Here is a 16,095-nt window from a genome sequence, read left to right on the forward strand (position 1 = left end):
AGTCGCAACGTTTCGCTAATCTTAGCTGAATGCTACAGAACATAGAGACTAGTATAGCCTCTGCCCCCATTATTGCCGCTTCTCGAAATACGATTTGCTAATGTTAGCTGAGCGTTAGTGTAGCCTCACACCCACTTGGTTAAGCTTTGGGAGAAACCGCCTGGAAGGTTTAGCTATTACAGTTAGTGAAGCCTCTGCGTCACATAGTTATTTCTGAAGAACTACATTGAAAAACGGATGGTTTTGGAAAGGTTAAAGGCAACATTGGAGTGCTTCTGGTGCCACTATAAGCACTCATGCTTCGCTTAGTGTAGTACATTTGAATTCATACACAACAGGTTCTAGGATAAGCATTTTCATAGACCAGCTGCATTGACCATCTTCCCTCATTCCCCGATGTCTTTGCCAATGGTAGGGTCAAATTGAATCATCGTTGTATCACTATCTACCTCTTTATTCCACAGGCATTGTTTGACTTCAAGGGATTCCTGGGAGCTTGACGAAATTCAGTCCTTACTGTTTCTATCTATCCTAGTATTTTCTCTGCACTGACTAAACAAACAAAAAAACAGATTAAAACAAACTGAAATCAACATGCACAAGAGTTCTCTGGGAAAAAGAACAAAACAAAAATGGGGCCTGTCCCTTTAAATCTCCCCCTGAAGTCACCTGTGTACTGCCTGCCCCCTGACAGTGGAATTTCCCTGGCCCAAACAACAGCTGCTCCCATCGCCTAGCAACAACAGGTTGATGGATGACCCCAAAGACGATAATTACCATAAATCACTCTCTTTCTGCAGAGGACAAGAGAGAAAATGGCAAGGGAGAGAAAACAAAAGTATTGCTCAGATACACCTTTCCATGACCCCTGTTGCATCAGTCACACTTTATTTGGTGAATATTTCCCATGAGGGAGAAAAATTTGTATGAGGCTCCCTAATTGGATAATCACTGGTTGCTGCCCAATCGGCGTGGCCGTAAAAAAAAACGCCGCAGCAAGATCTTTTGCTAGAGTTTCTCAGGAGTCAGAGACAGTGTTTATTTCAATGGTTACATTCAGTGAAGAGTCCAAAATTAAACAGGATCAAATTAATTTAAAAAAAACTACACTGGAGAAGGAAAGAAAATAAAAAGTGGATTATGATGGGAGAAAGGCAGTGCAGGGGAGTGAATAGTTGTGTGAGTGAGTGAGTGAGTGAGTGAGTGAGTGAGTGAGTGAGTGAGTGAGTGAGTGAGTGAGTGAGTGAGTGAGTGAAGGCCATGACCTCACCAGTTATGTCTGGTTGCACAATAACCCATCAATCAACCCTTCCCTGTACCCTCAGCCTTCCCCTCTATTTTACATGGGCCGTCCGCTCTGTACACCGCTGAGGAACAACATGCACACACACAGGACACACACACACTCTTCCCTGAAACTGACCCCTTGTCTCTGCGGGGAAAACCCACACAGCTTGTGGATGAGTCAGATCAGAGGAAAGACACACACACGCATGCACATACATACACATGCACACACGCGCGTACGTACACACACGCACGTACGTACGTACGTACACACACGCACACACGCACATACACACATGCACGCACGCACATACACACACGCACGCACATACACACACGCATGTACACACACACACGCGTACGGACACACTGATTGCCAAATCGAATTTGCTGATCATATGAGAACATCGTCTACATTCCACAAAACAATGACAACTCCATTAATATCAATGCAAACAACGTGACAGAAAATAGACCTTGTTACAACATAGCATTACTCTGTGTTGTCAAGCTACATCATTTAAACAGTTTAAATGAAGTGTTACTGGAAAGTTAAGCGAGGGAAAAAAAACTAAAAAGGGGGTCAAGAAAGAGTAACAATTCTGTCAGCCCACATGGGAGTGTTTGTGTGTGTGTGTGTGTGGGGGGGGGGGGGGGGGGGGAGGCCTATTCCTGATGGCCGTGACAGTGAACAGTGAACTGACAAAAGAGGGAGGTAGAGAGGCAGAGGGGGAACGAGATAGAGCCCCTGAAGAAGGAGACGCACTAAATCACAAACTGGCCTCTCACAGAAGAGACCACGTCACTGGGGATCAATGCCTACATCTCCGATTGTGTGCTTGTGTCATGTTGTGTGTTCGTATCATGTTGTGTGTTCACAGTGGTGTGTGTGCGCCTGTGTTGAGATTTCCCAGGGTAGGGACATGACTCTTAGTAAACCATCCATAACAGCTTAGAAGAGAGAAGCAGTAAGTGAAGGAGAGAGAGAGAGAGAGAGAGAGAGAGAGAGAGAGAGAGAGAGAGAGAGAGAAAAAAAAAAAGGAAACCATCGCTCAACACAACATAATATCGTACTGAGGGCTGACTATGGAACATTTCAGAAATGGAGCCGAAAGAGAACCTTACCGCCCTGGCAATTAAACTTTTGTACAGCTTCTCAAAGTGCCCACCGACCGTGCCACTTATATATCGCGCCACGCGGAAACACGCACACCTAACACACTCACACTGTGCCACCCATGAACACATACACACCAAATGGTGTCCACGAATATCGCAACGATATCCACTGCCCCCCTACCGTAATCAATCCCTGCTTTAAAGACACATCCATCGGCTGCAATGTTGATGGGGGTGGTGGGAGGATATAAGAGACAGGGGGAGACGAGGTAAAATGGAGAAGCGTGACTGCTGGGTTGACCTCGGATAAGTCGGGAAGGGCGATGTGTGTGTGTGTGTGTGTAGGGAGGGCAGTAGTGAGTGATGCCTGTCAACTTGCATGTGGCATCCAAAAAAAAATGAGGCTCATGAAGACAAATGAAAAGGGGTCCAGGCGAGTGACTTGGTGGGAGGGATGGAGGGAAGGAAAGAGGGAGAAGTCGCAGGGGGAGAGGCGGGAGGAGGAGCGGGGTTATGGATGGGTGCATGGGAGAGAGGAAAACGAGAGAAAGAAGGAGAAGGGATAGAGGGATACGTAGAGGATCGAACAGACACTTACTCACTGTGTCCACGTGTATTCTATCTGTGTATCGTACAGACAACCCTTTCTGAGCTCTCCCTCTTTCTCTCTCCCTCTGTCTCTCGGTCTCTCTCCCTCGTTCTCAGGCAGTGTCATGTGCGGTCCAGTCTGTGTAGTTTCCCAAGGCCTGGCCCCTCTATGATAAATGACACGTGTCATTCTGTCGGCCCCTGCCACTGGAGCTGGGAGGCCCCTTAGTGATGTATGACCCAACCATGCTGGGCTAAAGGAAATCAGGGCCTTTTTGGCAACAAGCACCAAGAGAGCACAGCCCTTTATACAAGACCCTGTGTGTGTGTGTTCACAAACTCTGCATGGAGATATTTGAGAACACACACCAACGTAGGAATGTGGTCACACACACACACATAATGAAAAGTTCCACTGGTTCCATTAAACCCTATCAAATCTCCCTCCATCCACCCCAGGGACACTGACTTCATTTAATATGCTGAATATCTCCAAATTGGACTGTTCATTTTACATCTCCTCAAGGGGGAGTGTGAGTGCATGTGGGGGTGTGTGTGTGTGTGTGTGGTGCAGCAGAAGCTGTCAGACACACTAGCAGAGGGAGACAAATCATCTTCATGGTCTTTCCAGCTGTTTCCCAAATTTGGTGTGAGGGGGAGAGAGTGAAAAGGCTTCACTTTGAGTTGCGTTGCTTGACGCTTCCCAGAGCCAGATAGCTGACAAACCGTGCCATGGGGAATGGGACACTCTGGTACCACACACACCTGGTCTGTCAACACCCTGCGCAAGCAGGAATAGGAACCGAGCCAGCATCGAAACAATACATAGTACACACACAGAAGACTGAACAAAAGTACAAAAACAATAATAGACTTTGTTTCGATAGAATATATTATTGTGTAATTCATCATTGTAAATAAACAGTGAAAAAAATGCCTTATTGCACCATAACATACAATCTGGTCTACCTGGCAGATCTGAAAGATATCCAAATAAAGGAAGAACGAAAAACAAAATATTTCACTGACAGAAGTCTTTCATCAACCACGTACTGTAGACACATCCACCCACACCTGCCATTTTCTCAGATGTCTGAAAAATGTGTTTCTTAAAAAACAAAAACAGCAAGTTGGCAGACAAAAACACACACACACACAAAATACACACACACACACACGAGGGATGGGTGTTGTGTGGGACCACGGTGGTAGTGGGGGTTGTGAACTTTGGATGACCTCATTTGATTGGCCGCTGGGCCGAGCTGAGACTCCCGGGGGAAAAAGAGAGAGAGGGAGAGAAAAAAAGAGAGTCATTAAGGAGTGAGTGATGAGTGGCAGGCATGGCTGACCCCTCTCTCTCTGTCGCCCCTCCCTCTCACTACTTCTTTGTTGCATGTCTTTCTTTCCCTCTATCCTTCTCATGCTCTTTCTGTCTCTCTCCCCTATGCCACTCTCCCACCCAACCTGCCCCCCTCCTTCCCTCACTGTTTGTCGCTCCTCCTCTTTTACATTCTTTCTGTCCTCCCCTCTTTTCTTCCTCTTTACCACTCCACCTCTGGCCTTTTCTCTCCCCCTCTCACATCATGCCGTCTCCCTCTTTTCCTCACTGTCTGCCCCAAGACTTAGACACTCTATCCCTCTGTACAGTAGCGCACGCACACTCGCACGTAGCTAATAGCCCTTCCACTATTGGCAACGAACAGACATCTCTAATTCTCGATTACCAGGTTATCAGTGTAATGATCAAGTGCGATTGAATGTCAATCTGCAGAGCAGTGAAACCACACACTCACACAGTGTGTGTTTGAGCTCCACTACATTCCATGGAGAGAGCAGAATCAACGATCTACAAATCACCTTGCATCACATTATGTGATCAAATGGATGCCCTCAAAGTAACACTATTTATTGGATAAATTATAATTTGTTGAAATCCAACCAAAAACAACTAATTAACCTCTATAGTCAATCATTTGCGTTTTAACCTCTGAACCTGTGACCTCAAAAGGCAGACAGATACTGAAGGCGTCAACAACGAACTGGGTCAATGATTGATGGAGGATTGACAGTGATCTGGAAAACATGGATGTTTGAGTCAGCCACAATAGTTAGCTAATGTTCAACTTAGCTAATCATTGCCTGACTCTTGCTGTCTCACTCTCTGTGTCAGACAGACAGAATTCAATCATTGCAGATGGCTTGATTAGTTTTCCCCGCTGTGGGAAAGACGAACAGACAGCAGGATTATGAAACAGAGGGATGAACAGACAGGCAACTTGAAAGAGAGTCAGAATAATGGACAAACACGTCTTCAGACAGACTGTATGAGAGATTGAGTGACAATGCAGACATGAGAAAGAGAGACAGAAAGAAGGACCACACGAGAGAGGGCATACAGACAATTTGAAAGTCTGAGAGTCAGACACAAAAACAAGTCTTCAGACTGACTTTATGAGAGACCAGGTGACAGGGCAGTCATGAGACAGACAGAGGGGGACTGGGGGCACCCCACCGCTTCCTAAGAAAGACGACTTAGAGCCGAGCTTAGAGCCCCCCAGTGACTGACACTGTCTGAGTCCGCGTCGGATCAAATAAAGCTTGCGGGCAATTTTGGGGCCCACATGTAGCGTCGAACAAACCCACACACTATACAGTAAATTCTTTCCCCAACACCTATGGAGAATCTACAACTAGTATGTATGGCGCTGCATGACTATTAAGAGTGTTATGCAAAGGAAATGCACATAACACATGGGTTTGCCAGAGTACAGCATAGGAAACACTCTCTCCTTTTGTCTTCTAGTTCATATTTTTCAAAACAGACTTGCTGGCTCTGTCCGGTTACACCGGAGAGGGAAGGGGATAAATAAAGAGAGAATAGTGAGAGAGTATGAAAGAGTAGACAAAACGAGAGAATATGAAAGAGGACCGAGGTAAAGAGATCGGGAGAGATGGATGGATAGAGAGATAGCAATAAAGATGAGAGAGAGAGAGACCATGACACAGAGAGAGATTGAGTAAGGAGAGAAAAATGGAAAGAGAGAGAGGTGAGGATTCAGCAAAAACCCTGGCGTCTGGTCCAGTCTCAAGGACAAACTGTCATCTGTGGGCCGTATCCATTCCCAGATGCAGTATCTTATCTACAGGGCCCAGTAAACTGTTGTCCAAAAAAAAAATGATATTCATTGCTTTTCAAAAGACACTTATCGGTTAAATAAACACTCTTTGGAGATAGAAATTCCCAGCGAAATTCCCCTCCCGACACACAGGCTCATGTGCTGAGGCCAGCTTTTATCCATCAACTCGCAGTAAAAACAGCACCAATTTTTATTTGTCTTATGTTGTGATATACTGTGAACACAGACTATAAGAGTTGTGGATTTACAGTGCTTTTGGAAAGTATTCAGACCCCTTGACTTTTTCCACATTTTGGTAGGTTACAGCCTTATTATAAAATGTATTAAATTGTTTTTTCCCCTCATAAATCTATAAATACCCCAGAATGACAAAGCAAAAACAGGATTTTAGAATTTGACAATTTATTAAAAATAAAAACAGACATCAAATTTACATAAGTATTCAGATTCCTTACTCAGTACTTTGTTGAAGCACCTTTGGCAGCGATTACAGCCTTGAGTCTTCTTGGGTATGACGCTACAAGCTTGGCACGCCTGTATTTGGAGAGTTTTTCCAATTATTCTTTGCAGATCCTCTCAAGCTATATCAGGTTGGATGGGGAGCATTGCAGCACAGCTATTTTCAGGTCTCTCCAGAGATATTTGATCGGGTTCAAGTACCAGCTCTGGCTGGGCCACTGAAGGACATTCAGAGTCTTGTCCAGAAGCCACTCCTGCATTGTCTTGGCTGTGTGCTTTGGGAAGTTATCCTGTTGGAAGGTGAACCTTCGCCCCAGTCTGATGTCCTGAGCAGGTTTTCATCAAGGATCTCTCTGTACTTTGCACCGCTTATCTTTGCCTCGATCCGGACTAGTCTCCCAGTCCCTGCCTCTGAAAAACATCCCCACAGCGTGATGCTGTGCTTCACCGTGGTGATGGTGCCAGGTTCCTCCAGAAGTGACGCTTGGCATTCAGATCTTTAGGTGCCTTTTGGCAAACTCCAAGTGGGCTGTCATGTGCCTTTTACTGAGGAGTGGCTTCCGTCTGGCCACTCTACCATAAAGGCCTGATTGGTGGAGTGTTGCAGAGATGGTTGTCCTTCAGGAAGTTTCTCCCATCTCCAGAGGAACTCTAAAGCTCTGTCAGATTGACCATTGCGCTCTTGGTCACCTCCCTGACCAAGGCCCTTCTCCTCCGATTGTTCAGTTTGGCCGAGAGGCCAGGTATAGGAAGAGTCTTGGTGGTTCCAAACGTCTTCCATTTAAAAATGTAGGCCACTGTGTTTTGGGGGACTTTCAATGCGGCAGCAATTTTTTTGGTACCCTTCCCCAGATCTGTGCTTCAACACAATCATAGCTATGAGCTCTATGGACAAGTCCTTCGAATTCATGGCTTGGCTTTTGCTCTGACATGCACTGTCAACTGTGAGACCTAATATAGACCAGTGTGGCCTTTCCAAATAAAGTACAATCAATTAAATTTACCACAGGTAGATTCCAATCAAGTTGTAGAAACAGGATGCAGTAAAAACAGGATGCACCTGAGCTCAATTTCGAATCTCATAGCAAAGGGTCTCAATACTTGTGTAAATAAGATATTTCAGTTTTTTATTTAACAAATTTGCAAAAAGATCTAAAAACCTGTTTTTGCTTTGTCATTGTGGAGTATTGTGTGTAGATTGCTGAGTATTTTTATTTAATCCATTTTAGAATAAGGCTGTAACGTAACAAAATGTGGAAAAAGTCAAGCCATCTGAATACTTTCCGAAGGCACTATATTTTATTTTACCTTTATTGAACTAGGCAAGTCAGTTAAGAACAAATTCTTATTTTCAATGACGGCCTAGGAACAGTGGGTTAACTGCCTGTTCAGGGGCAGAACGACATATTTGTTGGTTACTAGTCCAACGCTCTAACCACTAGGCTACCCTGCCACCCCATGGTCATTCTGACAGAGCTCTATAGTTCCTCTGGAGATGGGAGAACCTTCCTGAAGGACAACCATCTCTGCAACACTCCACCAATCAGGCCTTTATGGTAGAGTGGCCAGACGGAAGCCACTCCTCAGTAAAAGGCACATGACAGCCCACTTGGAGTGCCCTGTATCCTGAATGAAGGGACAAAAAGACGAGTAGCATCGCAATGTAAAAATCTCGACTCTAACCCTACAAGTAAGTTAGGGAAAACAAAACAAGGGCTTGACACATTTCAAATTAAACTTTTACAAGATGATACAACAACGTCTTGTAAAGTGGCACATATTACTTTTCAGTTAAATGTGTTGTTGTTAGTAGATGTTTCTCCAAGTATGGCAGTTCAGTCACAGATGCGTATGGCTTATTGATGCTCCTGTTGTGTCTGGAAAGCCTTATAGACTGAAGTCTGTGTAACAAGCCACTGATTAGGGGTTCAACATACTATTTTCACTGGGGCTGGCTAACAGAAATGCACTCAAAGTATTTTGGGATTGGTCTTCGGGACTAAAAGCCATTTTAAATGGAGATTCTCAATTGAGAATGCTTTTTATTCGAGGGATAGATTTAATCTGGGTATGGGATAAAATTAACCTTGCTGACACAGCAATGTCCTCTGAGTGATAGGAAGAGAATCTGATATTTGATCAACGCAGACGTCAAATGAATCCGAAGAATGTCCTCGCACAATTTACTTGGAGCACTAAACTCCAACACCCATCCATCCTTAGTATTTGCGTGCTCTAAGCATGAGGAAACTGATGCCGATGTCATGAAAATTGTCAAGTGTCAATTGGCTGTTCGTGACAGGTGACTTGATTCTATGTTAGCATGATTCCACTAGCTAATATGGAACAATGTTGCCACCGTTAAGTAGTCGTTAATACACGCTACCCTACCAAAAGCCTCCATCCAGAGTACAAGTGCACACAATGAAACTACTATCTGAAATGGACCTGTATTTCATTCTGCCCCCTCCCTCAGCTTGCCCAAGGGTCTTAAGGCTCCTCAGCATCAAATGTAGTGCCTTTGATATGATAGAGAGTGATTGTTCTAAACCCTGCTGCCTCTAAGGAACTATATATCCACCTAGCAACAAGCTGTAGGACAGTATGTGTGTGTGTGTGCGTCCAACATATATCCACCTGGCAACAGGGCAGTGTGCAAGTGTGTGTGTGTGTGTGTGTGTGTGTAGTGCAGACATCTAATTAAAGGCTAATAACACTGCGTGGGGAGTTACTGTCCCTCGTAAATCAATGGGCAAAATAATTGCTAATACACTGGTTATCGATTAGCGCAGCTAGCTGCCGCCCAACGGCTCATTTTCAATGGGGGGACTGCGACCACATGTTAACACAGCGACAAGGGTAAAGTGTTATTTCTCTCTCTCACACACACACAAACACAGCTGGGTTGGGGGGGTGGGTGTAGTAGAAATGACTGGGGGCCTTGGCAGTAATTCTTAATTGACACCTGTCAGGGTAATGGCAGCAGTCACAGCTGCTGGGGGAGAATTTCTCCCCACTCCTGTTCATCTGTCACTTTTAATACCTTTTCCTCGCAGCCCCCACCCCCCCTTTTTCTTTCTTCCTACATTTTTTTCTTTCTTCCCTCCACTCACCGTTAAATGCACTCTACCACATTAGTGTTCAAAGCTTCTGTTATGGAAATAAACAAAGAAATAATAAAGATGCTTTTTATTTGTATGATTTAGTTTGGTTCAGTACAGATAGACTCAGACAGGAAGTAGGAAACAGGAAGTTGGGGAGGAGCTACACAAGGTTCCAGAATGTAGATTTTTTTTCTGAAAGGCAGTTACAAAGTCGGACATCAGAGAGATGCATTTAGTTTATTTTTAATTGGTCATTCAGATTAAATATAATCTGCTAAATATGATGCTAAATATGGTCACAAATACTATTTGCTTAAATGTATTGGCTGAAAGTCACTGTCCAAAATATAAAATATAATATTGGCCTTGTGCCACATGCACTAAACAGGCTCTTCACAGTCCTATCAATCTTTTCCTCATAAAACTAACAGTTTGTTAAAACAAAAGAAAAATGAAGAGAGGTCATACTGTGTCAGTACACAGCGAAATCCAGTTGCTTTAGCTAATTGACAAAGGACTGCCTAACATCATACACCCGCCACAAAAATCCCATGTGTCTGGCACTTATCAGTTAACACCCGGACGACTCTGACACACGTCCACATTCTCAATCACACACAGAAGCCTTGACATAAGCTCAGAGACGACTGGAGTATAAGCCTACAAATGACCCCTATCCTCTAAGGTCAAAGGAAACATTAGAAAGGCGGGGGGAAAAAAATAACATACACATTGCTTTGTAACAATAACACACAACTTCCTCCAAAACACACACACAGAGCGTGGGCTTAGATGGAACCCGTTCAGACAGGGACTCCCCAGTGTACACATTGACCTCAAGAGAGTGTACTCTGGACTTCCACTCTCTCTCCCTCTCCAGGTCATGACTCGCTCTTTCTTTCTTCTTTTTATTTTATCGTCTCGCTCTCCGCCTCCGTCTCACGCTGATAGAAACGAGTGGACAGATGAGATGTCAAGCCACACCGAGGGAGGGGGAGATGAAGAGGAAATACAGCTGCTCCGTTCTCCTTGGATACTATGGTTTCCCATACACGTACTGGAAGACTAAACTGCAGGATTGTAGCAAGTTCTTCATTGTTGTAGGTGTGGAGGTTGTGGAAAGATATATATATGTGAGTGAGTGAGTGAGTGAGTGAGTGAGTGAGTGAGTGAGTGAGAAAAAGCTTGTTAAACCCAGGGATAGTTTTACCTCGGCGGCGCTGCTCCTGAGGCGGACGCCTTCACACCGCCACTCTCTCGGCGCTCTTTTAATCCAGGCATATTTTCAACACCCTTTCTTTTCCATAAGAGCAGTCATCGATCTTCATTTGTCACTTAACCTCCACGTAGATGAGGAACGGGAGTATGTGTGTGGAGGGGTGGGTGTATATATATGTGTGTGTAACTCTGATTTCCTATAGGCCTACTGACCCTACATGCAAATTGAAACTATTTGCGTTGAGAAATAGGGGGGCAAACATGACTATCGACTACTAGAGTCAATGTCGACTGTTAATGACACTTTGCATATCCCCGAATATAGCTAGGGTAAAGAGACAGTGGCTGCTACACACAGACACGCACAGACTCACACATACTGTACTACAGCTTAGTTTAAGAGACCTGACAACCTGCAAAGTCTGACAAGCTGCAGTGCTACCAAAACGTTTAGCCTGAAAACACAGGAAGAGAAACCCCAACAGTACGCAACACAATCTCTGTTCGTAATGGAACAAGCAGCGTGATGCAGGACAATATGCAATACAACATATCCAATGTACTGATGCCTAAACCAGCACATCTTATAACCCTGTTATAGGACACCTGTACAAAACTCATGGAAACTCGGCTTAGATCAGCCATTATCTAGCAGTGTTCCTTTGCCTCGGCGACTTCAACTTGATTAGCCAGATAGTCCTTTTGTCACCTAGCTGCAAGCCCCCCACCCGAAACCCCTTCGAAATAATTTAGTTGATACTGCAACTGGAGGTGTGTGTGTGTGTGTGTGTGTGTGTGTGTGTGTGTGTGTGTGTGTGTGTGTGTGTGTGTGTTAGCAAATGTGCCTTGTGTGTGGGGACATGGGCTAATATCAACTTGATTACATCAAGCCAGCTGCAGAACTTGACACCTTGCTGAATTTGTCAGCATTAATCGGCGGGGCCCTGTCGCTAGATCCGTCAGCATCCCAGATAATTATGGAGTCGTGCTAACGATGCCACTAGCTGCCGCCCGCTTGTCGTCGTACGAAGGGAGGAGGCTTGACTTATTTTTCCCTCCCTCCCTCGTTCGGGTGATAATTAAGAGACTGAGACTCCTTTTCATGTAGCAGGCAGGGTTTGGTTGGGGAGAAAAGGAGGCATAGATCGACGTCACAGAAAAGGTGTGTTTTTATTGGTCGCCGTTTCTTGTTTTGGTGTCATTGAGGTGATGATTAAGTATCTGAATATTATGGAGTTTTTCCTGGGTAGGTCTTACCGTGACATTTTACAGTGTAGAGGTTTAGAAGAAAATTGTCCTGAAATCAACACTTATTACAATAAGTGACAAAGGGTATTAGTACTGCAAGACAAGGCCTCAATTTCATAACCCCCTTGGAGAGAATATTGGCATTCTGCACTCTTGTGGTACAACATATTTAAGAAGCATTTGCAGGTGACAGGTTATGTCACCCATACGCTCTAGTATGAAAATAACAAAGCTTCTCTGGACCCATTTGTTCAGAAACTATTATATAAAATGACACTCGCTACCGATTTTTTTTATCTCTGGCTTGAAAATGTATCAAAGTACAGTAAGCCTACCCTGGACTTGCAGGTCACTCCAAATAAGAGTGATAAAACACACCCAAAATGAAAACGACGCACCCTCCGGAGATCAAACGTCAACAAATGACTGCAGCAAAAGTCGATGCTGCCCGGATTGCAGCGCATTGAACGGAACTGCCAAAACGAACAGATGCAGCCATGTTGTTACAAATGGAGGGGAGATTATGTATAGTTACTGGCCATACTAGACACAAGGTACAGCGGCATCCAAGGGGCTAGAATCCACCACTAAAGCATGGACCTCCATTTTAAAACAGTGATATTCAATCGCTTTTCAGCAAAACAAAGCTAGTTGTTTTCACATTCTTATTTTCCTGACTGCAGTGTGTGTTTAAGTCAAGATTTGTATTTAACTTTCAATACATGATTTGGGTTGTGTGTGTAAGTGTGGGGTAGTGGTGGTTTTTTCAGTAATGAAGAAGTCTCTCTGTCACACACACTCAAACAAACTAGTTATTGTCACAGTGTTTTGATGGAGACCACCATGTGTCACACACTGGAAATAATGGAAAGACGATGCCTGCCAAGTTTTGATTGACCATTACTGCCAGTGATGTATGTTCCCGTCACAAATCAGACAATTAAATCAATATTCAAAAGCTGGATGGGAGTCGAGCATGGAGCTGATGGCTTGGTTGAGTGCACAAGCTGCTGGGTCAGATAATTCAGCAGCATTTTGTACATTTCAGTGCATGGTAAAACTAGGCTAAAGCACACAATAAAGTCCCCTTTAAGTGTACACATTAGATATATGCATACTATGTTGAAGTGCATTGCAGTTTACTGGTCCCAAATAATGTACATGCATTCACAACAGTCTCAAGCCATTGTATTTATTAGGAGTTGACTGTAGCCTACATGCTTAGAGACAAAACCCCTTCCATGGCGCCCTTTTCATTCGTAACCATTTTTTCACTAGTTTATCCATATCACCTATTTATACCAGAATATCCTCACATTTAAATTTCTGCATTCAAGCTGAATTCACAACCCCACAGAGTTCAAAGTAACTCCTTCCCAACCTGCTTAACTTCACATTTCCAAAGTCTGTTTAATATTCTAGAACTGTTTTGTTCAGCAGCAGTCGTTAATGCCTGAACTTCAAAGGCAGATTTCTCATTAGGTGATTGGTGGAAATCCTTGTCAATCATTCCATGTTATAAGAGACAAAGAAAAAAACGTCTCCAAAATGACAGGCTCAACTCTGGTCATCTTTCATGATACTTCATGAAAACTCGTATGTGTGTCAAATACATTTTTGTGCACCTCCCCAAAAATAGAAGGAAAAAAACGCACTATCAAAGCGGGGGAAAAGTGTGCATACTGCATAGTCTATATCCTAGAATAGAATCTAGGCTACTCTGAAAAAAGCTCTTTCTATTGTGGGTTGAGTATAGCATTGCATTGGTAAAGAGTAGCCTAGTAAGTCTGGGGGAAAGTTAAAGTTGCTTCTTTGAGGAGGATATTGTCGACGTACTGTAGGTACTCTTAAGAATATTTGAGTGTTACTTTCTGATCTTGACACGCCCCAGCACCCTCCCTCCGCTTCATCCCTTGTCCCTCCCCCCATGGTCATTAATCGCAAAGTATTTACCCCGCTTGGGAACTTTTCTTTCAATTTGTCTTTTCTCCTGCTCCTCGACAGGGGAAAAAGTTGTCCATTGAGTGGCTCAAGCTGTCAAGCGCATGCGTGTTTCCACAGTGAATGATTTACTGTCGCTTAACAGGAATGAATAGATCAAAGGTAGTCGCATGACAGACGATCAATCAGGCATCAAATCAAGGATGGCAATCCCCGAGTGTAACGCAGAGACTTAAACTACGCGCCAGCGACTAGTTTTTCATGGGTACTTAAAGCCGAAGATATGCTACTAGATCAAACACACGTCCAATTGCATTAGGTATATTATATGTGTGTAAAACTTCAATAGGCCTATGGGTTTTGACAACCTATATGTGAATATGAACCCGTGACAAAAAAAGAGGAAAGTATTCGAATTAGGCTTAAATACTTTTCTGGACCAAAAAATATATGTTCATCTCCTTTTGAGTGTAGCTAAATATGTATAACATAGTAAGCTACATTTATGTTTCGAATGTGTGTCTACTTAGGGCTATTTGAAATAAGGATAGGAAAATGCGTCCTTGAGAGTATTTTATGGGAGGGAATTGGGGAAATAGACTTCAGAGTTGTACTTACCTACGGACCGCCTTGGCGCTTGCTGCTTTCTCCTCGGCATGCTGCTGGTAGACTTTCCGCTTGACTTTCATGCAGAGACCAAAATAAAAGACGACCCAAGAGGAAACCAAACAAAATAACGTAGTTTTGTCCTTCTCTTCAATAGAATCGGAATAGAAATTTAGATTCCCGTTCTTTTGACTGGCAAAGGAAGTCTAAACGTCAGTGAAAGTATTATTTAAAAAAAAAAAAAACATATTTCAGCGAATGTTTGTCAAATGTGAAGAAACAAATAGCCTGTCTCTCAACAAAATGATGTTTCTCTGGAAATGTTGAGTTGAAAACAGTTTTTATAAGACCTCTGTTTTAGGTTTCAGTCTAGCAGTGGAGAACATGGACAGCCGCCAAAAGCTTATTCAGTCCGCGGAGCTTCCATTAAAAAACAAGGATTCCAACCCCGGGAACGATACTTTATAACAGATTTTCGCGTTGAAAGTAAAAGTCTTTCAATGTATCAAACTTCCACGGCGATGGAGAACGTTCCAAACTGTATTTCCGCACAGGTGCTGTTCCGTGGTTCAATCTCTGCAAGTAGACACAACATGGGATAGAAGGAGATTGGCATTAGAGGGTTATGTCAATCAGTCCGTGTCAGTCATATCACCACCGCATTACAGATCAAATGGCTATGCCGCCAATAGGCTACTCTCCGTCTCCTCGCGCAAACTAAACACCCACAGCTAGGCTCGGATAGCCTATTCCGACGAAGCTCACAAAAACGATGCCCTTTCGGCTTTCATGTGGACAGTTGATGTATTACCGCTCCAAAGACTTTTCATAAACAAACGAAACGCCAACAGCTACTCCATGAACCGATACGAATGTGGATTTATTGCTTATTTTTTTAAACTCCACATAGTGAAGCTGGAGTCTCGTCTCCGCAGTGAGAAATATGTACCGGGGATGCGCGACTGATCAGACAGGCTCAACTGATAGACAGACACATCGAGTTGCCTTTCCTGCCTCTCTGTTACTCCACCCCTCTGGAAGCGTCACTCTGACAGTCAGAGCCCACCTGTCAATCTTTTTAATTGTTCTGTTGTTTTCTCTCTGTTCTTTTCTATAACATGATAATAAAACACCCCATGTCCAATGCAATGCTCTGGAAAAAAATACTCTCCACGTCCATGCATTATGATAGTTGGTTTCACCAAATTCGTTTTGAGTGTATGAGGCTACACGTACTGCATGTCTTATGCTACTGTCCTCATGTTACATGGACTGCAAAATGGAGAGAAATGATCAACACAAAAACACAGAAAATAACACTGACGGGATATTCTGTATCTGTTCTGATATTCAATTCTCTTCTGAAATTCATTCTTTCATGAACTTTT

General features: G+C 43.7%; 1 protein-coding gene across 1 annotated transcript in view; it reads right to left on the minus strand.

Annotated features, from left to right (window-relative positions):
- LOC110496330 (teashirt homolog 1) overlaps nucleotides 1-16,074 on the minus strand; it is a 31,776-nt gene extending 15,702 nt beyond the window's left edge. Inside the window, exon 1 of the mRNA XM_021572155.3 lies at nucleotides 14,720-16,074. Within this exon, the coding sequence (XP_021427830.2) occupies nucleotides 14,720-14,759 (40 nt within the window). The 5' untranslated portion in view covers nucleotides 14,760-16,074. The remainder of the gene's footprint in view (nucleotides 1-14,719) is intronic.
- Between the last annotated feature and the right edge of the window lie 21 nt (nucleotides 16,075-16,095).

The sequence above is a fragment of the Oncorhynchus mykiss genome, chromosome 18, assembly GCF_057628025.1.
Source record: "Oncorhynchus mykiss isolate SJ-2025 chromosome 18, ASM5762802v1, whole genome shotgun sequence".
NCBI lineage: Eukaryota > Metazoa > Chordata > Actinopteri > Salmoniformes > Salmonidae > Oncorhynchus > Oncorhynchus mykiss.